General features: G+C 57.4%; 1 protein-coding gene across 3 annotated transcripts; it reads right to left on the reverse strand.

The window, feature by feature from the left end:
- Window positions 1–105: 105 nt before the first annotated feature.
- Window positions 106–20,410, reverse strand: LMNB2 (lamin B2). Of its 3 annotated transcripts, XM_060094714.1 has the most exons (12): window positions 20,100–20,410; window positions 11,423–11,559; window positions 6,713–6,869; window positions 6,505–6,630; window positions 5,549–5,719; window positions 5,339–5,464; window positions 4,993–5,213; window positions 4,628–4,898; window positions 4,442–4,549; window positions 3,792–3,911; window positions 3,497–3,610; window positions 106–2,885 (listed from the first exon to the last, which is right to left on the reverse strand). In XM_060094714.1, the coding sequence occupies exons 1-12, from the start codon at window positions 20,379–20,381 to the stop codon at window positions 2,844–2,846; spliced, it is 1,875 nt and encodes a 624-aa protein (XP_059950697.1). In that variant the 5' UTR covers window positions 20,382–20,410; the 3' UTR covers window positions 106–2,843. The 3 variants fall into 3 exon arrangements, with proteins under 3 accessions (XP_059950697.1, XP_059950696.1, XP_059950698.1); XM_060094713.1 differs by having other exon boundaries at window positions 4,442–4,898; XM_060094715.1 differs by lacking the exon at window positions 3,497–3,610 and having other exon boundaries at window positions 20,100–20,312.
- Between the last annotated feature and the right edge of the window lie 5,236 nt (window positions 20,411–25,646).

Raw genomic sequence — 25,646 nt, forward strand, 5'->3', positions numbered from 1 at the left:
AAAACTAGGGGGCCGCGGGGTCAGAGGGTAGGATCCTAAGACGCCCACTTCACTAGGGGCTGGGGCTCCTGATTCAGCAGCCTGGCGTGGGAGTAGACTCAGGGAGAATTTAAAACCAAAATGTTTATTGGAGTGTTGTATAAAAAAGTTTCCAGTCATAAAACGTGTATTACAAATCATCGGAGAAAACAAAAGACCACACGTTTGGCATGCATCATAAAAATCACCAACAGATCTCTGAAACGTGTCTAAACAGCCGAGTTCTTGAAACCGAGCCCACTAGCGTGTAGTGCTGATGATCCCTTTTGGGCTCAGAATTAAGACCTTTCCAGTAGCTTTAATGTTCTTGAGGAATGTCAATCCCAGCTCGGATATGCTGATATAAATAGAACTGCTGGGTAGACGGTGTGGGGAAAAACGAGCCCAAGTCTGAACTTGGCTGTTGTGGAAACAGCTGAGCGCCCAGACCGCGGGTGGGGAGCGGGGGGGGGAGGCATTGGTGTCTCCCAGGGGTTGGTTCCTGCCGGCCACATCCCCCAGGCCGTCCCTCCCCAGGGCTGGCAAGAGTGGGTTTTCCCCAGAAGGGTGCTCCTCATCACATGACAGGGGCTTAGAAAAAAAGAATCGCTTCTGCATCATTTTAAGTGGCTTAATGTTAAGTATGTTTAAGGACAAATGCAAATTCGATTTCCCAGGCCCTGGCTGACATTGTAACATTGGACTCTGCTCCGTGCTTTCAAATACTTGATTACCAATGACGGTCACCAGCCTCCAGCCACAAGTGGCCACCAGTCCAGTGCACCCTCCCCCCACCAGCCAAGGGCATCCCAGTGCCTGTATGGGCCACTTCCAGGCTCCACCCAAGATCTCAAGCAGGCAAGAAAATTCATCTGCTGGGAACAACCCCTACCAGTGAGCCAGGGGGCTCTGCAGGCACTAGGGCAGCCCTTAGGCTGTTTTTCCAGACCTCTGGGCCTGCAGGGAGGGTGGGGCCCTCTCCCTTCCTTCCTGTCCTCCAGCCCAGCCTGCAAAACTGCTTCAGCAATTCAGACCCCAAATTCCAGGACAGACCTTTGATCCCCAGAGACTCCCAAAATACCTTGAAGGATGTAGCCAGTGCAGTTCCCACTTGCTTGAGGGCCACCTAGCCCCACTCTCCCAGAATCTCATCAGGCTCCCCAGACCCTCACGGCTCCCTCAGCTCCTACTACATCTGGGAGAAGGAAGACAGCCTGTGACCTCACAGGTCTGCAAGCACTCCTGGGCAAGTGCACACTGGGGGGCAGGGGGGCGCATTGCCAGGGTAGGAAACGCTTTCCAGGGGCTCCCCCGTCCCCGAGGAGCTGTTCCGGTGAGAGATGCCTCCCTCCACAGGGGAAACACAGCCCGCAGTCCAGGGACTCAGGTGGCCATGGAAAGATGCTCGGACTTAAAGCCAGAGTCTGTAGGGGATTCTAAACTCAGCAGCAGCTTAGTTTTGTCGGCCACTGGCACCTTCCCGGCCTGGGGCTCAGGCCTCGGGCCCTTGTCGCCATGATCGATTCCCAGGGAAAGGAGGCAGGCGGGCTGCTCCATGGCTCAGTATTGCGTCTTTTAAGACTTGAGCTGCGCTTTCTGAAAGAAGTTTGCCGTCTGGGGCCTCAGAGTCCACAGAGACAGGCCCCCCAATGCCACCCCCTCTGGGGACTGTCCTGGTGACCCTGGCATACATGAGCCCCTGAGGTGGGATACCGGCAATGTGTGTACTGACCGATGTAAAAAAATAAATATCCGTTAAAAAAATAACTTCTGTGTATCTACGTGGCAGAGGCGTCGAAGGTAAGCTGATGCAGGGAGGGGCCCTCCAGGCAGCCAGAAGCTGGACCGTGACACGGAGCCATCCCGTAGGGGTCAACTGGCCCTGGCAGGTCTGTCTCAGAAACACCATTTCAACAAGAAGTTACAGAGGAAGCCGGGATATTAGTATATGCCCAAGAATACACGTGAGTCAGCGTGCCCCATGCACAAGGCACAGTGTCAGAGAACGGGGAGTCCAGCGTCTCGCCCTGAAGTCACCCTCCTCCGACGGGAGGGTGGGAAGCGGTGGTTACAGGTGAACTTCGTGCTGGAGCCCAAGGCATTTGTTTCTGAGTTTGTCACACCTGTCCCCTCAAGGCTTACCTGAGGACAAGTCTTAGAACGGATCCCCGTAAGGTGAGGAACTCAACTGCAGAAAGCCCCAGAAACGTGAGGCTCCAGCAGCCAGAGAGGGAGCCAGGAGGCCGACCCCACACACCCCAATTCCTGAGAGCAGAGCAGAAACTGTGACAAACCCCGAAGCCCAGGCCTTGACGGTAAAAGCCTGCGATTCCCTCGTTCCGGTGCTTGGTTGGCTGAGCCACCAAAACTCCACAGGGTGCCCCTTCCCCCCACCAGGTCAGAACCTGGATTCTGAATCTGGTTTTTTTAAAAGCTTAATAAAACAAACAACTATTGGATTCCTACGCGCAGTTCCGCTCTGTCCACCTCAGGCCTCCTCTCCCGCCCTGACCCCAGGCTGCAGCTGAGACCAAAGCGGTGGACGGGTCCCCTGGACTCCCAGCCCAAAGACCACTAGCCACTCGGCTCCTGGGCCCCAAACTCAACCGGAAGGTGAGAACGGGGCACTTAACACTCTGGACAGTGGTGATGAAGGGCCCAGGGAAACCCAGCGACAGGAAAGCTCAGCAGAAACCCACCCCCACGCTCTGGCAGTTTGCTTAAAAACTCTCTAGAAATGTACCAAGGACTAAAGAAGCCAATGATATAAAAATAGTTTTCAGTGGCCCTGGATAAAGAAAGACGTGTGATGAGGCATGTTCGGTTCACATGACGCGGCAGCCTCGAGAGGTGGTCCTCGGGTCCCCCTGCAAGGAAGGAGGGCACCAGTGAGGAGGCCAGGAAGGTAGCTGGTGGCCCGCAGCCCCCTCCAGGAGGGGCTGAACCGGGGCAGGGCCTGAGCCACCCTGAGAAGCTCAGCTCCCGGCAAGATGACCCCAGCCTCAATGGTCCCTGTTCCAGAACCCTCCATGTCTCCCTCATCTCTGTTCTGAGCTACAGAACACGGTACAATTGTTTCAGACCCCGAAGAGTCTTGCACTTATGTCTCATTCAGTGTGGTTCCTTGGCTCCCCACCTTCCCCCCAAAGCCATTATTAAACCACTAGCACCCCACTCTGGAGGAAACGTGGTAACAGGGGATTCACTGAGAACCCTCAGGGCTGCACCAGAGTCACTTTGAGATGCAATAGGCTTTGAACACCCAACTCCCAGGGTGCCCGGGCCAGTACCCTGAGGTCCACACAACAAGCAAGCCCAGGAGGCGAGGGCAGCTGGCTCCACGGCCTGCCTCTGGCTGTGAGCTCTGCGGCCTGGCCGAGCCAGGGCGAGACCTAGGTGGTGCCCAGGGCAGCCGTGTAAACAGGGCCCACAGGCGTGTGCACGTGCGTGTGTGCGTGTGACGCCTGGGAGCCTCTACCTGCTGATGGAAAAGATCCTCCTCTCCAAACTCGGCCGCCTCGTCCTCACCCTCCTCCCCGTCCTCGGCCTCCCGCACCACTGAGGACTGCTTCACGGTTCTCATGGCCACTTCCTATGCAAGACGACACAGCAGCTGCAGACAGCCACCCCAGGTGCTGGGGGCCCAGCCCACAGGCGAGGTGGTCAGGATGCTCGGATGCCCAGGACCAGGCCCAGGCTGCGCTCACTTGCCCTGCTGGCCAAGTCCCCACCCCAGGAGGGACCCCAGGACCGAGGCAGAGGGAGGTGCTCACCTCCCCGTCAGCATTGACCAGGATGGTCCGGAAGCTCTCGCCCGTGCCCCAGCTGTTCTGGCTCTTCCACACGAGCGTGGACGGGGGGCTGTGAGCCACCCCTGCACCGGCTGCCCATACCTGGGGACACAGGAGGGCTTCCCGGTTAATGTCAGCTCCGGTCCCAGTGGCATGTACCACCAGCCGGCCCTCTATCACAGGCTCCCTCGATGCCCTGGGCGTTTAATCCTTCTGGCCCTACTGGGTCCTGGCTAAGGATGACAGTCACCAGGGTATGGAAGAAGAGACTGAGGTTCACAGTGACCAGGGCTCTCATCTTGGCAAATGGGCCAGGCTGGAATCGGAAGCCCTAGAGTCCATGCCTGTTGGCTGTCATGTGTCTCGCCAGTGCCTGGACTCACAGCCCAGACAGCCTGGACTCAGCCCCACCTCCACCATGGACCCCCAGCACATCACTTAAGCCCTCCCAAGGGCTCCAGGGAAGCCCGGATGAAGAAACACTGGCACACAGGTGATCTGTGACAGCAGGCAGCTGTTCTCAGCGCCGGAGCTCCATTCCTGTAATGCTCTCCCCCCACACCTCGGTCCCCCCACCCCATCCCAGTCACACCTCACATCCTCCTGCCCGCTCCCTCTCCGCAGCCACCTACCGTGACCGTCTGGCCGGCCCGCAGCACATACTTGGGCGTGAACTTGTAGGCGATCTCCTCCCCTTCTAGGATCTGCCTCTTGATCCTCCAGTTGCCCAGAGACTGATCCTGGCAAAGGGGACGGGCGTTGGCCCACGACTCTGAGAAGACCCAGCGGGCTCCCCACGGGTTGGGTGGGGGCCTCACCTTGTCCGAGCTGTTCTTCAGCTGCACGAACTTGCCCTCCAGGTCTATCTCCTCGATGCTGATGCTGCCCGAGGCCGAGGCCTGCTGGGCCAGGCGGAAGCTGCTGCCCGAGCTGGTGCCGCTGGAGCCCGTGCCCGGCGGCTCCTCCACCTCCAGCCGCTTCCGCTTGCTGCGGCCCAGGCGCCCAGACACGGACATGCTGCTGCCGCTACTGCTCGATGTGGCCCGCGAGATGGTGATGCGCGACGACGGGCTGGGGGACAGCTTCAGCCTGGGGGCGGGGCCGCGGGGTGCCTGGTGACTCAACCCGCCCGGCCTGGGACAGCATGCTCGCCCCACCCCCGCCCCCGCCGCGCCGCGCTCACCTCTCCTCCTCGCCCTCCAGGAGCTTGCGGTAGGCGCTGATCTCCATGTCCAGGGCCAGCTTGACGTCCAGCAGCTCCTGGTACTCGGCCAGCTGCTGCTGCATCACGTCCCGCATCTCCGTCATCTCCCGCTCCTTGGCGTCCAGCATCTTCCGGAACTTGTCCCGCTCCCCGGCCACGGTCTCCTCCAGCTCCCGGATCCGGTCCTCGGCCTCGTTCGCCTGGGGCGGGGTCCGCGCGCGTCACGGGGGAAGCCCGGGCACCTCTGGGCCTCTTCCCCGCACCGACGGCGGCGGGAGGGACGGGACGGGGCCTGAGGAGGGGTCAGGGGGCTCTGGCGAGTCACCTGCTTCTGGAGGCCAGAGAGCTGGTAGCTGAGGGACTCAACCCGCATGCGGGCCTCCTTCAACTCCTCCCGAGCGGCGCTGGCGGCCTTGTCGTTCTGGTCAGAGCTCAGCTTGGCGTTGTCCAGCTGCGGTGACACGGGACTGCGTGAGAGCCCGCGCGGGGCGGGGCTGGGCGCGGAGCTGGGCGGGGCAGGGCAGCACACGCGCACCTTGGCCTGGTAGGTCTGCTCCAGCTCCAGGCGGTACAGCCGCACTTGCTCGTCGTGCTGCGCCCGCAGCTCCTCCAGTGCCTGGCCCATCTTGAAGTCATACTCCTGCTGCCGGCTGCTGTCCACCTCCACCAGGCGCCGCTCGTGTCGCCGTCGCGTCTCCCGAACCTCCTGGGGACACAGCCGCGCGCTCACCGCCCCGGCCTGCTCACCAGCATCCCCGACCCACCAGGGGCTGGACCGAGGACACGAAACTGTGCCAACCGTGACCCTCTGGGAGGGGCCAGGTCGCCTGTTCACACCCCACAGCACAATTCACAACCACTGAAGAGCGGGCCGCCCAGCGTCTCCCAGCTGACGTCCGATCAACACACGGGTCCCTCCACACACGGGAGCATCACTCAGCCATGAAAAGGGGTGAGCCCTGACACTCGCTACAACGTGGATGGACCCTGAGAACACAAGAGAAGTGAGAGAAGCCAGACACAGGACACGCAGCGTGTGATTCCACTGATGGGAAACGTCCAGAACAGGCAGATCCACAGACACAGAGAGTGGGTTCGTGGTTGTCAGGGGCTGGGGAGGGGGATGCGGTGACTGCCTATGGGGACGGGGCTTCTACTGGGGTGATGGAATGTTCTGGAATTAGATAGAGGTGATGGCGGGGGAGGATCTGCAGGGGGCTGAATTGCGGCCCCCCAAAAAGTGTGCCCATGTCCTGGTCCCCAGAACCTGCGAGTGTGACCTTCCTGGACAAAGGGTCTTTGCAGATGTAATTAAGGGTCTCAAGAACATCCTGGATCATCCGGGTGGCCCTAAATCCGAGGACAAGTGTCCTTGGAAGACACAGATGAGCAGGGGAGAGACAGAGAGAGACGGCCACGTGACGACAGAGGCGGGCATCAGGGTGGCGCGGGAAGGAGGGAGCACCCTGGTTCTGCCGGGCGGGGCCCCACCTCCTCAAAGACGTCCTTGCGGAAGGCCAGCTCCTCCTGCAGGCTCTGGCAGCGGTTCTCCAGGTCCACACGCATCAGCGTCTCCTTCTCCAGCTGCTTTTTGGCCACCGCGTGCCCATCTTCCGCCTGGAGACGTGGGACAAGCAGCTGGTGACGCTGTCTGCCTCAGCAGGCGGTCCTCGGGGGCCTGCAGCCCACCCACAGCTACCTTGGCCAGCTGGGCCCTCAGCTCCACCACGTCGTTCTCCAGGGTTCGCTTGTCGCTGAGAGCGGCGGCCAGCTCCGCCTCACTCTGGTGGAACATGGACTCCAGGTCCTTGACGCGGCCCTGGGCCACCGTCAGCTCGCCCTCCCTCTTCTTTGCGCTGCAAGTCAGGGGCACAAGTTAGCAGGCAGCCCCGATGCCCAAGGCCAACTTCACGTGGGCCTCTGGGCCCCGGGCCCCGACCTAGCATCCCTCTCAGTAGCAGAGCCTCACCTCTTGGCACCAAAGGTGCTCCATCTTCAAACCCACTCTGTACCAGGGGGACCCCGCCGGCCGCTCAAAATAACCCTCAAGACGTGGGTTCTCATGTCCTTTTCCAAGACTTTTAGGCACAGGAAGGGTTATTTAGAGGAGAACTCTGATTTTTTTTAAAATGTATTATTTATTTATTTATTTTTTGGCCACGCCACGCGGCTTGCAGGATCTTAGTTCCCTGACCAGGGATCGAACCCGCACCCTTGACAGTGAAAGTGCTGAGTCCTAACCACCGGACCACCAGGGAATTCCCTGTGTATAATTTATTAAAGTAACAAATTAAAACCTCGGCCTCTGAAAAGTCGATCTCATTTGTAAATTTAAGCTATTTCAGGCGGGCTTGCCCAGCTTCTAACAGACAATTACCTCCAACATGAAATATTTAAGATGCCAAATAGATTTTTCTAATACACAACTCTTAAAAAAGGGGGAACGGGCCTCCCTGGTGGCGCAAGTGGTTGAGAGTCCGCCTGCCGATGCAGGGGATACGGGTTCGTGCCCCGGTCTGGGAGGATCCCATATGCCGCGGAGCGGCTGGGCCCGTGAGCCATGGCCGCTGAGCCTGCGCGTCCGGAGCCTGCGCGTCCGGAGCCTGTGCTCCGCAGCGGGGGAGGCCACAACAGTGAGGGGCCCGCATACCGAAAAAAAAAAAAAAGGGGGAACACTTCTGAACGCTGCTCTAAATCTCCTTGGGGTTGACAGCTTGCTTGCCCACTTCCCCAAGGAACTGAAACTGCCCGGCAGCAGTGGGGACACCCAGGGTCTCTCCCGGTGGGCACTGCAGGAGGTGAAGCAGCAGCCCTGGCAGCCCACCCCCTTCCCTGGTCCTGACAACCACAGACGTCCCCAAGACAATGCCCGGTGTCCCCTGGGGGCAGGACCACCCTGGGTGACAACCACTGGGAACACCACACCAGTTCAACGGGACGGGGCATGAAGTCCGGTGACTCCATCCTCCAGGCTGACCCCGTCCTCACAGGAGCTCCGTGCAGGTGTTGCACCAATGGCCTCTATGAGGGTCTGGGGGCCTTGCAGCCCACATTCCTGAGCTTAAGCCACACAGTCCTGGTTCTTCCACTCACGGCGTGGGGCTGCAAACAACACATCCCTGGAGGGTTTGGGGAAACTAGAACCATTTGACACATCATTCCTGAGGACCAGCTTCGTGGAAAGACCGTCCTCACACTAGAGGTACATCTGCCAACACCCCTGTCCTCATGGAGAACTTTCTCATGGGTGCAACGTGCTGCCCTCAGCCGTGACCAGGTGCGTTGGGAGGCTGGATGAAGCGGGAGGGGAGGGGTGTGTGTGGGGCGGGAGCTGCTGGGCGTGGCCCTTGAGCCAGAGCCGTGAAGCCAGGGGCTGGGCCTTGTCTTTGGCAGGATCGGGGCGTCGGGCAGAGCAGAGTGCAGAGGACTGGGGTGAGGCGTGCGGGCAGGTCAAGGTCAGCCATGAGGCGAGGGCGACAGCAGCAGAGGGATCAGGAAGCGTGACAGATTTCTAGATATCTTCACCCCATTCTAGGGCTCTGCAGAACGACACAGAATGGTCCGGAAAGCAGGAATGCCAGCAGCCCTCACTGGCTTAAGTGCCTGCTTCTTAACAGCTTCACAGCGCGAAAGCAGATTCCTGCCCTGGAGCCCTAATTCCTGGAGGATCAGGCGGGAGCCCCCCGCCTGTCAGTCCTCCACTCGACCACCTGCGTTTCCATCATCACAGGGTTTTCACGATATATTCGGTAAGAAAAGAAAAGCACCACTGTAACCTGTCAGGAGGTTCACCTTGCTTGCTGTCACGTGCCACCCACACCTGTCTGTGAGGGCTCTGAGCCGAAGAGCAGGAAGCGAGGCTGTTGGGTGAAGCACCTGCAGATGTGAGTGCCCACAGCCCAGGAAGCTTTCCTCCCAGAGCAGGGGCCAAAGTAAAAGCCACCAGCCCGGGTGCCCGACGGCGGGCACAGCTGCTACCCGAAGCTGTCACAGGAGCCTGGAACACGGCCGAGGGGCTGGGATGGCATCACGACACAGGTGCCATCGATGACCAGGCTCGAGGTCAGGAAAGCCTTGTGTTGTCTGATGGCGTCCACCTTGAGTTTAAATTTAAAAAGGTGGAAAAGAAGTATACCAGATCGGCCTCGGAGATTCTGTCTGGGTGGAGGCTCATGGAGACTTTCATTTTTCTCTTTAAATTAAATGCATTATCTGCTTTCTCGCCAGGGAGTATCTATGACTCTGATAAGCAGAAAGACACGTGATCTCTCGACCCAGACGAGGAGCAACACGCAGGTTAAAGGTGTCTGGGAGGTTCCAGGCCTGAGAGGGGCTGGGGGAATTCCAGAATTCTCCTAATCTTCTCCAAGAAGCTCAAGTCCCTTTTTAATTAAAAAACGTGGGCTTGGGCTTCCCTGGTGGCGCAGTGGTTGAGAGTCCACCTGCCGATGCAGGGGACGCGGGTTCGTGCCCCGGACTGGGAAGATCCCACATGCCGCGGAGCGGATGGGCCCGTGAGCCATGGCCGCTGGGCCTGCGCATCCGGAGCCTGTGCTCCACAACGGGAGAGGCCACAGCAGTGAGAGGCCTGCGTACCACAAAAAAAAAAAAAAAAAAAAAAAAAGTGGGCTTCCCTGGTGGCACAGTGGTTAAGAGTCTGCCTGCCAATGCAAGGGACACAGGTTCATGCCCCGGTCCGGGAAGATCCCACATGCCGCGGAGTGGCTGGGCCCATGAGCCATGGCCGCTGAGCCTGCGCGTCCGGAGCCTGTGCTCCGCAACGGGAGAGGCCGCAATAGTGAGAGGCACGCGTACCGCAAAAAAAAAAAAAAAAAAAGTAATAAATTAGGAATTCCCTAGTGGTCCAGTGGTTAGGACTCCGCGCTTTCACTGCTGAGGGCATGGGTTGAATCCTCAGTCGGGGAACCAAGATCCCACAAGCCGGGAGGTGCAGCCAAAAAGGGGGAAAAAAAAAAGTAATAAATTGATGGGATATCCAGTTTACCTGGCTGTTTTAAAAGTGTACAGATTAAAAAAAAAAAAAAGTGTACAGATTGCCTTTGCTGTTCATCAAAGACCAGGTGACTATACTGTGTGGGTCTGTCTCTGGGCTCTCTGTTCTGTTCCACGAGGAACCAGAAACACATCACTGAGTGAGAGAAGACAGTCTGAGAAGGCGACACACAGTGATCCTAACTCCAGGGCATTCTGGAAAAGGCAGAGCTATGTGGGGACAGTAAAAGGATCCTTGGGAAAAAAAAAAGGACCCTTGGTTTCCAGGGGTTGGGGGGAGGCATGAGTCAGTGGAGCACAGGGGATTTTCAGGGCAGTGAAACTACTCTGTGTGATACTATGATGGTGGACGCGTGTCAGCGTACGTTTGTCCAAACCCAGAGACAGCAGGACACCAACGGAGAACCCCTATGTCAGCTACAGCATTCAGCCAAGAAGAATGTACTAATATTGGCTCTTCAGTCGTAACAATGCGGCACACCCACTACTGCAAGGTGGTCGCCATCGGGGACCCTGGAGGGGGGTCTGGGCAAACCTGTACTTTCCACTCATTTTCCTGTAAACCTAAAACTCCTCAAAAACAAAAAAAAATATCTATTAATGATAATTTAAAAGTCTACTAATCAGAAAAAAATGAAAAAGAACCCTGCAAACGTGAAGGTGGCAGTCAGCTGCTGCTGGGACTATGAACAGGGACTCAGGAACAGGGACTCAGGAGGCCGGGTCCAGGCCTCAGTCCTGGTCCCTGCCATGCCGAGGGACCATGGATGACTCCTCCCCACACCTCATCCTCGGCTTCCCCTGTAACCGGAGTTGATGCCAGCCAGGACCTGCTGGGGTCGCCGTCAGCAGGGAGGAGATCTGGTGTCCCTCACAGAGTCCTTTATCTAAACATTCCACGAGTTTACATCATGTTATTCCTTCTGCTACCATCACCACCAGCACCGCCTTGTCCTCCAAATTTCCTGAGCCTTTTACTCGGGAGCAGGTGGGAGACGGTGCTCAAGAACGAGAAGAGAAGGTCACCCGCCGCCCCCGGCTTCCCCGGCTGGGCTCTGTGACCTGGGGCACCCCTTCTCTGGGGAAGGGAAGGGGCACAGGGCTACCAGCTACCAGGGATTCAGTCCCAGGAGAGCTGCTGGGTTTTAACTCTTCCTGGGGCCAAATTATATTGAGGGATAAAGGCTCTAGACGGGGCGCCCAAAGGGCCAGGCCACAGAGGCCGCCCCCACCCACCCAGCGGCCCCCAGAACCCACATGGCCCGCTCCCAGGAGGGCTGCCCGAGCCGGGGGCCCTGCTCAGATGGGAGCCGCCACCTCGCACAGGGCGACAACCCCTGCCCCGGACCCCCGTGCACCCCGGAATCAGGCGACATCGCGCCGGCTGCAGCCCCACCTCTTGTTGGCCTCCTCCAGGTCGGCCCTCAGCTTCCCAATTTCGATCTGCAGCCGGGCCCGGTCTCGGGCCGTCTCGTCCAGCACCCGGCGGGCATCAGCCAGCTCCGCCTCATACAGCGTCTTGATGCCGCTCACCTGGGGGGGACAGCCAGGCCAAGGTGAAGCCCACCCTTCCCCACCAACACGGCTCCCGCTCACCCCGACACTGCCCCACCAGCCCTGGGCCACCCCAGCCTGTCTAGGTCACTGGCCCCCATCACTGGCCGCTGCTAGGTCGCACCTGCCAGCTGGGCACACACCTCAGGTCTCCCATCAGCCTCCCTGCCCGACCTGCCCCACGCCGAGGGGCACAGGGCCGTGAGCGTGTTTACAAATATCTGGAACCAACAGGACAGTGAGACACCACCTCCCCCCACGAGGATGGCGACCGTGGAAAGGACAGTCGATAACAAGTGCTGGTGAGGACAGGGAGGAATCGGCACCTCCACGCATGGCCAGGGGATTAAAACAGTACAGCCACCACGGAAGACAGTCTGGCATTTCCTCAGATGGACAAACAGAGCAACCACCAACCCAGCAATTCCACCCCCAGGCATCTACCCGGGAGAAATAACACACACCTTGCACAAGACCCATGCATGCATGGGTTCACAGCCCCATCACTCCTAATGGCCCCAAAGTGGAAACAACCCAAATGCCCATCAGCAGATGACAGATAAACAGAATGTGGTCCCTCCACACATGGGAGAATCACTCAGCTGTGAAAAAGGGTGACGCCCTGACACTCGCTCCAATGTGGACAGACCTTGAGAACACGATGCTCAGTGAGAGAAGCCAGACACAGAAGGATACACAGTGTGTGATTCCATCGACAGGAAACATCCAGAACAGGCAAATCCACAGGGACAGAGTGGGTTAATGTCAAGGGACTGGAGGAGGGTGAGGGGGTGACCACTAATGGGGACGGGGCTTCTTTTTTTTTTTTTTTTAGTGCAATTCTGAGGGTTTTTTGTTTTTTGTTTTTTGGGGTTTTTTTGTTTGCGGTACGCGGGCCTCTCACTGTTGTGGCCTCTCCCGTTGCGGAGCACAGGCTCCGGACGCGCAGGCCCAGCGGCCATGGCTCACGGGCCCAGCCGCTCCGCGGCATGTGGGATCTTCCCAGACCAGGGCACAAATCCGTGTCCCCTGCATCGGCAGGCAGACTCTCAACCACTGCGCCACCAGGGAAGACCATGCAATTCTGTTTTGTTGGGGGTTTTTTGAGATACAGTTGATGTACGATATTATATAAGTTACAGGTATACAACACAGTGATTTGCAATTTTTAAGGGTTATACTCTATTCATAGTTACTAAAAAATATTGACTCTACTCCCTGTGTTGTACAATATATCCTGGTAGCTTATTTACTTCATACATAATGGTCTGTTCCTCTTAATCCCCTACCCTATCTTGCCCCTCCCCAAGAAGGGGTTTCCTTTGGGGAGGTGGCTGCACAGCTCTAAATATATTAACCACTCCTGAACTTAGAGCAGAGTTTAACTGGGTGAACTGCATGAGATGGGAATTATACCTCAATAAAGTAGTTAAAACACTTTCGGGGGCTGACACAGAAGGCAGACAGAGGGTGACAAGGCTGCTGGCTTTGAAAGTGGCACCATTTGCCACAAAACTACAGCAGAGCAGTGAGTGTCTGTGCCAGGGGTCGGAGGTCAGCTTAAGGCCTGGGAGGGTCACTCCCCTCCCTTGCACAGGAAAGGCCCCTGAGCTGACGAGGCTCAGGGGAGCTGCCAAGGGCCTGCCACTTGGCTGGGTGACCACCATCCACGTTTGCCTGGGACCGAGGGGATTCCAGGATGTGGGATTTTTGAGGGTTCAAACCGGAACGTCCCAGGCAGATCAGAACAAATCCAGAAGAGGTGGGATTTAACAGCCAGTCTGACCTCAGACTCCCACCCTCTCCAGCTAGCGCCTGGCTCTCCCAACTCAATCCAGCACTCCTCGTCATTTCATCCCACAGGTAGGGGGGGTATGGGCTCTTAGCCCCATTTCACAAATGGGGAAACTGAGGCACGGGACAGCACACTGCCCTCTCCTGACCTGTCAAGGTACAGGGCAGAGCAGTCCACTGGGGGCAATTCCGAGAGGGGGACACGCAGGGGATGTGTCTCTGCCCTCTCTCCCCGCCCATCCAGTCACCTTCCAGAACTTTCCTAACCGCAGTGGAGGGCCTGGCACCTAGGCAGGGATCTCAGACAAGATCTCCGGCCCCACAGGCTGGGTTCCTACTGGGGCCCTGTCTCTCCAGCCTCCCCTCATGGCACGAGGGGTGCAGATGGACCAACACGATAGGAAATCAAGGCGAGATCAAAACAGAAACTGTTGGGGCTCAGGGGGCAGGAAACCCAGCACGAGATCCTGCACATACGCCTGATGCTTATCCACAGTGGACATCAGCAATAATTTCAACTTTTAAAATATCCCATTAAGATACCACTCATGGGGACTTTCCTGGTGGTCCAGTGGTTAGGACTCTGCGCTTCTACTGCAGCGGGTGTGGGTTCGACCCCTGGTCGGGGAAGTTCCATGTACCACGCGGGGCAGCCAAAAAAAAAAAAAAAAGTTACCACTCACGCCCCTAACCCGGCCTGCCCATGAGAAAACACCAGATGAACCCCAATGGGGACACTCCTGTCCCCACCTCACAGCTGCCCAAGGGCCCCAGGAACCAGGAAAGGTGGGGAACCAGCACAGCCCACAGGGGCCCAGGAGACGGGAGACCTGGATATCACAGGGGTCCTGAGGGGTCCTGGGGCAGAGAGGATGGTGGCTCAGCTCAGGAGACCTGAGCAAAGCTAAAGTGATGCAGCACTGTCAGAGAGCGAGCTATGAGACACGCTGACGCGAGGTGCTGATGGGGACCCGGTACCGCCCTCGACCTTTGTCTGTACACCTAACACTGACCCAAGAAGTAAGCTCGAGGGGCTTCCCTGGTGGCGCAGTGGTGAGGAATCTGCCTGCCAATGCAGGGGACACAGGTTCGAGCCCTGGTCTGGGAAGATCCCACATGCCACGAAGCAACTAAGCCCGCGAGCCACAACTACTGAGCCTGCGCATCTGGAGCCTGTGCTCCGCAATGGGAGAGGCCACGACAGTGAGGGGCCCACGGTCCGCAATGAGGAGTGGCCCCTGCTCGCCGCAACTGAAGAAAGCCCTCGCACAGAAATGGAGACCCAACACAGACAAATAAATAAATAAATAAAAATTTTTTTAAAAAAAAAAGAAGAAGTAAGCTCGAGCAATTCAAAATACATTGTGCATTCATCTCCGTGAGCGAGAATGTGGGCGTCCCACTAGACTCCGTGCCCAAGGCGAGGGCCTCACTTGTCTTAGGCCATCTTGGGTGATTCTCGGGGGTCTTGTTAAAGAGCAGGCAGACCTCAGGGACACAGAGGGTCCCGTTCCAGACCCCTGCAATAAAGCGAGTATCATAATAAAGCGAGTCATACGAATTGTTTGGTTTCCCAGTACATATAAAAGTTATAGACAAGGGGACTTCCCTGGTGGCGCAGTGGTTAAGACTCTGCGCTCCCAATGCAGGGGGCCCAGGTTTGATCCCTGGTCAGGGAACCAGATCCCACATTCATGCTGCAACTAAGAGTTCACGTGCCACAACTAAGGAGCCTGCCTGCCACAACTAAGGAGCCAGCGAGCTGCAACTAAGGAGCCTGCCTGCTGCAACTAAGACCCGGCACAACCAAATAAATAAATAAATATTTTTTTTAAAAAGTTATGCCCAGGGAATTCCCTGGTGGTTCAGTGGTTAGGACTCCGCACTTTCACTGCCAAGGGCGTGGGTTTGATCCCTGGGAACGGATCTTTATCCCACAAGCCGCATGGCTCAGCTAAAAAAAAAAGTATGCTCACACTACCCTGTAGTCTATTGACTGTACAGTAGCCTTGTGGCAAAAAAAACAATGCACAGCTCTTATTTTAAAATACTCTATTAGTACTTCCCTAGTGGCGCAGTGGATAAGAACCCGCCTGCCAATGCAGGGACATGGGTTTGATCCCTGGGCCGGGAAGATCCCACATGCCGCGGAGCAACTATGCCTGTGAGCCACAACTACTGAAGCCCGCGTGCCTAGAGCCCGTGCTCTGCAACAAGAGAAGCCACTGCAGCGAGAAGCCCACACTGCAGCGAAGAGTAGCCCCTGCTCGCTGCAACTAGAGAAAGCCTGTGAGCAGCAACGAAGACCCAACACAGCCAAATATATATATAAATAAAAAAATTTTTAATTAAAAAAAATAAAAATACTTTATTGCTAAAAAATGCTGTCACCTGAGCCTCAGCAAGTTGTAATCTATTTGCAATAGTAACATCAAAGGTCACTAATCACAGATCACCATAACAAATAACACAAATGAAGAAACTGGAAACAGACTTACTCAAGGTAGGGTTGCCACAGACCTTCAATTTGTAAAAATGCAGTGTCTGTGTAGCACAATGACCCGAGATGTGTCTGTGCTTGCTTCTCACAGCGTTTTGGGCGTGTGTGCACATGTGCACACCCATCTATGTGTCTTAGTAAGGCAATCCTCTACAGCCAGGACTGCAAACTCAGGCCCAGGCGCCAAAATTCCAGCCCACCACCTGTTTTTGTCCAGCCTGTGGGACTAAAAGGGTTTTTATATTTTCAAATTGGCTGGGTGAAAAAAAAAAAAAAAAAAGAAAAAGGTATCTCGTGACACAGGCACCCATATGAAGTGCACATTTCAGTGTGTATAAATAAAGCTTTATTGTCAGGCAATCTGCACATTCCTCCATGTACTGCCCAGGGCAGCTTCCCCACCACAACGGCCGAGCTGAGTGCTCAAGCCTGAAACCATCAGCCCACAAAGCTGAGAACAACTCCAGCCCTTTCCAGAAAACATCTGCCGAACCCAATCGACAGCACTGGGACGATGGAGAAAATTCTATCTAGAGGAGGACACGCAGATGGCCAATGTCACAAAGGCTCTTTCAGACCAGTGAACAGGGGGGTCTCCGGGCAGGCCTGTGCCTCCCTGCACTGTGACACTTGGGACAGTCCTGTGGGAATCCCCGGGCACAGCCTGGGCCTTTAGTTCTGTCTTTTACGGCCGGTGCTGCACAATCGCCGAGCTTGAGGAAATGCCAACAAATGTGCTGCCGTGGAGGAGCAGGGCTCACGTCACCCGAGGTGGCCTTTTCCTGGGGTCCCAGACTTACCCTGTGAGGACCTGCCTGCGTCCCTGGGGGACAAAACTGCCCTGGGATTGAGAACCACAGCCAAACACTGGCCCTCCCCAAACTCCCAGAGCCCAGCTCAGCTCTTGCTCCCGGGGTCCACCTGGGGAGCACCCCCCGACCCCCGCAGCAATGGGACACCTGGGCAGCAAGGGGGAAGAAAGCGAAGCCCAGAGGAACTCAACATCCGGTTGGGGAGGCTCCCCGGAGAACCCCCCTCCCTCCCTGGCCCACTCCTGCCCCCTCAGCACCCATGATCCTCCTCAAACAGAAATCTGGCCAGCCCCCAGCCTCCCAGAAACCCTCCAGTGACATCTGCACGTGGCATTCGCCCCAGTACTGCTCACCCGGCCAGAAGATGCATCATCTGACTTCCGATGGGAAAGGCTAGAGTCTACAAGTAGCCAGCCCAGGCTTGTGGATGGGAATCTGACTTTTTACCTTATGCCCCTGGACCCTTCAGACTGATTACAAACACACAGTGTGCTCACAACATTGTAAACTGCATCATCACAGGATTCTTTAAGTGGCTTCTCAGCCTTGACACTAATGGCATTTGGGACCAGATCATCCTCTGTGGGGGACTCTCCTGGGCCCTGCGGGGTGTGGAGTAGCATCCCTGGCCCCCCCCAAGTGTGACAACCACAGATGTCCCCAGCCATCACCCAGTGTCCCCTGGGGGCAGATTCCTTCCAGGTGAGGAGCTGCTGAACAGGTAAAGTGCCCTCTGGGAAGCCTGACACACCACGCCCACCACGCCCCCCCCCCCCGCATCCGCCCACTCTGCCAGCCTGAGCCCTGGCGGCTCCCTGAACCTGCCTGGCCCGCCCATCAAGCCCCGCCCCTCCGCAGCCCTGGCCACTTGCAGATCACTCCCTCCGCGCAGCCCACGTGACCACACCACCTCCTGCTCCAGTAGGTTACCGGCTCTCTCCACTGTCCAGCTGAGAGGGGCATTTGTCATCTCACCCCCAAGCTCTAGGACAGCAAGCTAGTGGGAACTCCCCACTCCCGCTGCAAACACGCCTGTCACCTGGGTGGCCCCAGATCCTAAGCACAGCCCTGGAGGGTGCTCACCGTGGGGTCGGGCTCCCCTGCTCCCACCCAGCAGTCCTGCATCCCAACCAACCTCGGCAGCTGCCCAGACACATCAAGTTCCCCAGGCCCAGCCCCTGCATGCGCTCTCGGGCACAACATCCATCCAGTGGGGGCCAGCACCCCACGTCCATCGGGCCCACTAGGCCGCCACCCCCAAAGGTCAGCACGGTGGTTCAGCCCGCAGGTGGGACAAGAGGCTGGGGGGAATGACCCCGGGCGCTGACCAGCCTGGCAGGGGGAACCTGGGCCTGCATCCCGAGGACATGCACGCACTGCTGAAGCAAGTGGCCACACTCTAGGTAGGGCCACTCCAGCCCCATTGTACAGACAACAAAACCAAGGCTCTGGGAGGCTGAGGGACCTGCCCAAGGTCACAGATTAAAAGCAGGGTTTGGATCCCGAGCCTTAATCCAATCTCAGGCAACCTAATACAGCACCACCAGCCACCAAGACTTCTACCTCCCTGAAGGCCCAAGCCACACTTTCTGGGCCCATCCCTATCCTAGGGACCATGAAACAGGGACAACAGAACCCACGGGATCCTTCATTTCATTGCTTTTATTCTACAAAACAAATGTGAACTCATTGTGGCCCCACAAACAAGCCCCCAAAGTAGGTATTTATTATTATTTCCAGGTTACAGAAGAGGCACTGAGCCCAGAGAGGTTAAGATCACAGAGGGTACGTGGCTCCCAGAAATGACCCCCCCCACCTCCCCACCCCGCTGAAGCTCTCCTCCCAGAAGTCGGTCACTGGGCCCATTCTCCGGAGTGGGAGGCCAAGGCTCAGAGCGCTAAGTGTCAGCTTCAGACCATGACTCTTGCACGGGGCCCACAGGGGAACCACATGGTGGCCATCTCTCCCCCTTATTCTGAGGACCTGCCCTGGGGTTGGGGGGGGCACTGGTGGGAGAAAAGGAGGGCACTAGGTTGGCAGCCAGTCCGGACACACCCCACCCAGGACCCCCAGACACCAGCCCTAACATCCCCTTAGGGGACAGGGCTTGTCCAGCCCCTTCTCCCTCAGTCTACAGCAAAACTTCCTGCTGGTTCCCCAAGAACTCATGCCTCCCCCTCCCCTCGCATCCCCCAGGACAGGGCAGGGGCTACCAGACTACCAGGCTCCTGCTCACCAGCCAAGGGGTCCCAGGGCCCAACTAAGGGCCTCCCAAATTTCCCATGGGGCCTGCGAGACATCAGATTCCCCCCCTCTGACCCCCACCCACGCCAGGCCCTGGTAAAAGACCGAACCTCCTGCCTAACCCCACCCCAATCACTGAACTCCCCAGGATTCATTACAGGACCCCTGCAAAGTTCCAAGGAGAACAGAGACCACTGACTCACCCCAGAGACACCCCCTGAGACCCCCATCCCTCCTCAGGGCCCACTCAGAGGGTCTGAGCCTCCCAGTCTCCCCAGAGACGCAAAAACCTCCCCCGTTTTCTCCTAGGACACCCAAACACCCAGACACATCCCCCAAGACTCCCCACAACTCCCTTAGGAGTGGGGTCCACCCTGGCTCACAGCCCATCACTCAGGGGCCCCCTAGAGCTCCCCGAATCCCTTGGTGGGCAGAGCCTGCCCCATCTCCCCCCGCCCAGGAAGGCCCCCCCTTCACTTGCCCAGGCACAACACCCCCAAGGTCCCCTGGGGATCCCTCAGAGGAGGGGACCTGCCCAGTCTGCACCCCTCACTCAGGCCAACCCCCCTCAGGGGACTGGTCAGCCCCAGACTCATGGGATCCGTGAAACACCCAGGAGACCCCCGGTGGGTGGGGACCTGCTCCAGGGTGCACCCTCACTCGGGGCCGCCCAGACACCCTGGGGACCCACCAGAGGACGGGACTCGCCGTAGTCTGCACGTTTCTCAGGGGATCACTCGGGGGGCGGGGCCGGCGCCAGTCTCCACCTCTCGTACGGGGAGGGAGGGTAGAAACCCCTGGGGAATCCCTTGTGAGCGTCCGTCCAGACCTCTACCCCTCACTCAGGCCCCCCGAACCTCCCCGGGGACTCTCAGAGGCAGAAGACCGCCCCGGCGTGCACCCCTCACTCGAGGGACCCCTCGATGGGCGGGGCCGGAAACAGTCTCCACCTCTCGCACGGGAGGGGTCCCCGAAACCCGACGGGGACGCTCAGAGGCCGGGGCCCAACCAAGCGTGCGACCCTCGCCGGGGCCCCCGAAGCCCCCTGGGGACGCCTCGGTGGGCAGGGCCCTCCCCAGTCTCCCCCTCTCGCAGGGGCGTCCCCGAAGCCCCCGGGGACCTTGAAAGCCCGGCGCGCCCCAGCGGGAGCCCCCGGCGCCAGCGCCCACCTCGCGCGTGGTCACCTCCTCCCGCTCGGAAATCTTGAGCTGGAGCCGGTCGTTCTCCAGCTCGAGCGCGCGGACGCGGTCGATGTAGTGCGCCAGGCGGTCATTGAGCTCGCGCAGCTCCTCCTTCTCCTGCAGCCGCGACAGGCGCGTGGGCGACAGCGGCGTGGCGGGCCCGCCCGCGCGGCCAGGCGGCGGCGTGGCCATGGCGGCGGCGGCGGCAGCAGCGGCGGCGGCTCGGGGTCCGCGCGGCTCGGCACGGCGGCCGCGGCTCGGCGGGCTCATTCAATCCGACCCGCCGACCAAGATGGCGCCCGCAGCCCGCCGCCGCCGCCGCCGCGGGGCTGCCTGGAACTTGTAGTCCGGCCGGCGCCGCGCGCGGCACGCCGGGAGCTGTAGTCTCCCCGCTCAGTTTCCCGCGCTGTCCCAGAGCCAAACCGCCGGGCTCCAAATCCCAGCTGGGCCAATGCGTGACACCGGGTTTCTTTCCGGGATTCAGTTTCCCCTCTTGTATAACCTACCTACCTACCTCTTTGGAGATTCATTAAAATTAAAGGTGGGGGGCTTCCCTGGTGGCGCAGTGGTTGAGAGTCCGCCTGCCGATGCAGGGGACACGGGTTCGTGTCCCGGTCCGGGAAGATCCCACATGCCGCAGAGCGACTGGGCCTGTGAGCCATGGCCGCTGGGCCTGCGCATCCGGAGCCTGTGCTCCGCGGCGGGAGAGGCCACGGCAGTGAGGGGCTCGCGTACCGCAAAAAAAAAAAAAGAAAAAAAAATTAAAGGTGGGGTGGTGAAGGAACCTCAGAAATATGTTCAGTGATCTCACCGATATGTGGAGTTAAAAAAAAAAAATCAAAAATACCCCAGCCTCATGTAGATACTGTCAAGTTGTCATCTGAAGAGGTTTACCAGTTTACACTTTTGCAACAATGTGTGAGATTGTCTGTTTTCCTGAATTGCTGTCAACCCTGAATCATCTTTTTATTTTTTTTAATTTATTATTTATTTTATTTTATTTATTTTTGGCTGTGTTGGGTCTTCGTTGCTGTGCTGGGTTTCTCTAGTTGCGGCGAGCGGGGGCTACTCTTTGTTGCGGTGCGCAGGCTTTTCACTGCGGTGGCTTCTCTTGTGGAGTACAGGCTCTAGGTGCGCAGGCTTCAGTAGTTGTGGCTCGCAGGCTCAATAATTGTGGCTTGCGGGCTCTAGAGCGCAGGCTCAGTAGTTGTGGCGCACAGGCTTAGTTGCTCCGTGGCATGTAGGAGCTTCCCGGACCAGGGCTTGAACCCGTGTCCCCTGCATTGGCAGGCGGATTCTTAACCACTGCACCACCGGGGAAGGCCTGAATCATCTTTTAAATTATTTTATTTATTTGAATTTCTTTTTATGTCCATAAGCAAAGTTTTGCCATTTTCTTTTGTGTATATGTGTTTTTGTTTTTGTTTTTGTTTTGAGGTATAGTTGATTTACAATGTCGTGTTAGTTTCACGTGTACAGCCCAAGCTCATATGAATAGAGCCGTGGGTGTGGGGTATGAAGTGCGTCATAGGGGGTCAAAGAGTACACATTTCCAGTTATAAAATAAATATCATGGGGATGTAATGGGCAGCATGGTGACTGTAGTTAATAATACTATATTGCATATTTGAAAGTTGCTAAAAGAGTAGATCTTAAAAATTCTCATCATATGAGAAAAAACCCTGTAACTATTGTGGTGATGGATGTCACCTAGACTTATGGTGGTGATCGTTTCCCAGGATATACAAATATCGAATCATTAGTTTGTACACCTGAAACTAACATAATGTTATGTCAATTATACCTCCATTTAAAAAAAAAAATGTTCAGTGAAAGAAGGCAGACACAGGCCTCTCTTGCCTTCGAGATGGCCCACAGTCCGCCTGTGGAGTGTGTTTCTCTCTTAATAGATCCACTTCTTACCTATCGCTTTGTCCCTCACTGAATTCTTTCTGTGACGAGACATCAAGAACCTGAGCTTCATTAAGTCCTGAGACCAGCACAAAACCCCCCACCAGATGGAAGATGTTCCAGAGAGAAGGTCACAGTTTGGTAACCTTGAGAAGCTCATCAAGGGACCACCTGAGCCCAGATTAATGGAGCACAGGCCCTTCACACACCCTAATCCTTATCAGCAGCCCCGCCTTGAACTATTGCTATAAAACTCCTCACCAAATCCCCCCAGGTTGGGACACACAGTTTTTGGCAGGTGCGAGCCCACTGTGTCCCCCTTTGCCTGGCAAAGCAATAAAGCTATTATTTTCTACTTCACCCGAAAAAAAAAAAAGCCAGACACAAAAGGTCACACAGTGTATGAGTCCACTCATATAAAATGCCTAGAAGAGGCAAAATGATACAGCAGGGTCTGTCCAACTCGGTGCTGTGGACATTTGGGCCCCATCACTCTGTGGGGGACCATCCTGTTCATTGTAGGATGTCAGGTGGCATCGCTGGGCTCCCCCCACCCCAGCCACCTGATGCCAGCAGCACCACCACCCCCTCCGATCCAGACAACCAAAAATGTCCCCAGATGTTGCCACATGTCATCAAGGGGACAAAATCACCCTCAGTGGAGAACCACTTCCTTCCTCTAACCCTGAAACTTGCCCGCTGTTCTTTCTGCCCTGAGAACCGCCCCCCCCCCATACATCTCACCTCGGGGGACTTGGTGCAAACAGCCTTCCTCGGGGACCCCAGCAAATCACACACTGAGAACTTGGATTCCTTTACCTGCCCTCTGGGGTGTGGGGTGGGGCGGTCTCCCCTCTGCGCGCGGGCTTTCTCTAGTTGCGGCGAGCGGGGGCTACCCTTCGTTGCGGTGTGCAGGCTTCTCACTGCAGTGGCTTCTCTTGTTGCGGAGCACAGGCTCTAGGTGCGCGGGCTTCAGTAGTTGTGGCACGTGGGCTCAGTAGTTGTGGCGGGCTCTAGAGCACAGGCTCAGTAGTTGTGGCACACAGGCTTAGTTGCTCCACGGCATCTTCCCGGACCAGGGCTCGAACCCGTGTCCCCTGCATTGGCAGGGGCATTCTTAACCACTGCGCCACCAGGGAAGCCCTTTTCTTTTTTTTCCTCCTGTCTTGAATCCTGATACTCACTCACATTCCCCTCTTACCAGAAACAAAGCCCCCTGCCCTGCCCCAGCACCCAGGCAGGCACGAGTCCCTGGCTAGGCTGTGACTAGCCTCTCAAAAACTAGCTCGTACTTGGGGACCGTATGTCGTCGGCTTTCCCTCATAACGGTAGGAACACCGATTGCAAAACACAGTTGGTACAACGTGAGGGCGTTTAAAGCAAAATAGGAATAAGTGATACTACAGGAGGCCGGGGCCTGAGGGGAGAAAAATGATGGAGGTTTGGGTTTGGGGGTGGCATGGGGTCACCTTTCCTCCCCTCCACCCCCAGACTTAGCTGCAACCCCCTCCCCATCACAGGTCCCGCTAACGATCGCCCCGGGCCACCCAGTAGCCTGCCATTCAAGGCCCTGCAGGGTCCCACAGGCCGCCCACCGAGCTGGCCCCTCTTGGCACATGGGTGCCCCATCCGTCTCCAGGTCTTTGCCTGTGCTGTTCCCTCCGCCAGGAATGCTGTTCCCCGCGCCCCATCCTCCCCAACCCCCCTCTCCGCGGCTGTGCCCCTACTCTCCGTGCTAACCTGTGCCCCGAGCCCTCCGCCCCCCACCAACCGCGGACCCCCCCGGGGGCCGGACTCCAACTCCCAGAAAGCCCTGCGCTTCCCGTGGGTGCGGCAGGAGCTTCCACTCCCCTTGTTCAGTTTGGGAGGTGTTGGCAATTTTCAAATTTTGGCGCTGAACGGGCGGCGCGGCGACAGCTGCGGCCAGACCCCCTCCCCTCGCCGGATCCCGAGGCCTGGGCACTCTGCGGGCTCCCCAGGCGCGACACGCGGCGGCGGCGGGGGGTGGCGCTCGGCCCGTTTCCAGGACGGGAAACTGAGGCAGGGGGCGATCCGGGGACCTGTCTCGGGACCCCCAGCAGGGGCGGGACGAAGCGGGGTTCGAACCTGCGACCCTCTGATCCCAGGGCGCTAGAAAAGTTAATGGCTAATTGCTGCCTGCTTTGGGGGTGGAGGGTGCGGGCGGTGGGCGAGAAATCCCCGAACCCGAGAAGGTCCGGCCAGGCCCTGTCCCCTATCCCTCCCGCTTTGCGCCGCCGCCCAAGCTCCGCGCCGGAGTTTGGCGCCAGATTTTTCAAAATCTCAGCGGAACGGCTGCCGCTGGCTCCCAGCCGGGATCGCGAGCCTTGATCCTGAATTCCGGCGCCTGGATCTGAGGGACCGCAGATTCTGGAGTCTGGACTGGGTGGGGGAGGGCTCATTCCAGAGCCTGGACCTGGGGGGCTGTGGATTCCGGATCTGGTGGGGGCAGAGATTCCAGAGCCTGAATTTTGGGCACCCTGATTCGGGAGCCTGTTTTGGGGAACTGGGATTCCGGACCCTGGATCTGGAGGGCCCTGATTCCAGAGCCCGGAGGAGGGCGGGTTCTGGAACCCCAATTCCTGAGCCTGGAGGCTAAACCTGGAATCTAGGATCAGAACTCAGGAATCTGGGGCTGGAACCCTGAAATCCCAACTGAAATCTGGGGGCAAGGAGAGCGCTGGGGCCGGAGGGACAGCTGTTTGTTAAATGGGTTCCGGAATAATGAAATCAACAAATATTGGGACTTCCCTGGTGGTCCAGTGGTTAAGACTCCCCGCTTCCACTGCAGGGGGCACGGGTTCGATCCCTGGTTAGGTAAGTTCCAGATGCCCCGTGGTGTGGCCAAAAAAACAAACAAATACTGATTGACATCTCCACCTGTCAGGCACTGGGGCTGTATCAATGTCCAAAACAAAGATCCCTGCGCTTGGGAAGCTGACAAGGATGAAGTAGGAAGACAGAGGAAACAGATACCTAATGAATAAGTGAATTTTATGGCATGTTAGAATATAATAAGGTGGGGGGGTGTGGAAAAAGCAGGGTGAGGGGCTTGGGAGCATGTGAGCTAGGGGGTGCATTTTTAAACAGGGTGGGCCTCTTGGAGAAGGTGGCATTTGAGCAAGGACTTGAAGAGAAGGAGGGGACCAACGAGGTGAACAGGTTGGGAGAAGCCTTCCAGGGAGAGGCACCAGCCAGCACAAAATCACACTCCAGTATGGTGGACATGGCAAGGAATAAGAATTTCCAGTGGGTGGAGACAAGTACAGTATTAGAGAAGGAAACACATGTAACACCCGTGTATTAGTCATCTAGTGCTGGGTAACAAAACACAGTAGCTTAAAGCCACTCATGTTTCTTATCTCAGTTTCCACAGGTTGGGAAGCTGGGTGGGGCTTAGCTGGGTGGGCTGGCTCCAGGCTTTATGATGCTGCAGTCAAGGCGTCCCTGGGGCAGGGTCGACTCCCAAGGGCATTTGTACTGATCTTGGAAGGATTCATGTCCTGGCTGGCCATTATCCAGGGGCTGTCTTGGTTCCTTATCATGTAAGAGAGGATTTGATTTGGGTTTTGAAACCCTCACTGTTTGTTGTAATAGGGAAACAAA

This window comes from Mesoplodon densirostris, chromosome 3, assembly GCF_025265405.1.
Source record: "Mesoplodon densirostris isolate mMesDen1 chromosome 3, mMesDen1 primary haplotype, whole genome shotgun sequence".
Taxonomy (NCBI): Eukaryota; Metazoa; Chordata; class Mammalia; order Artiodactyla; family Ziphiidae; genus Mesoplodon; species Mesoplodon densirostris.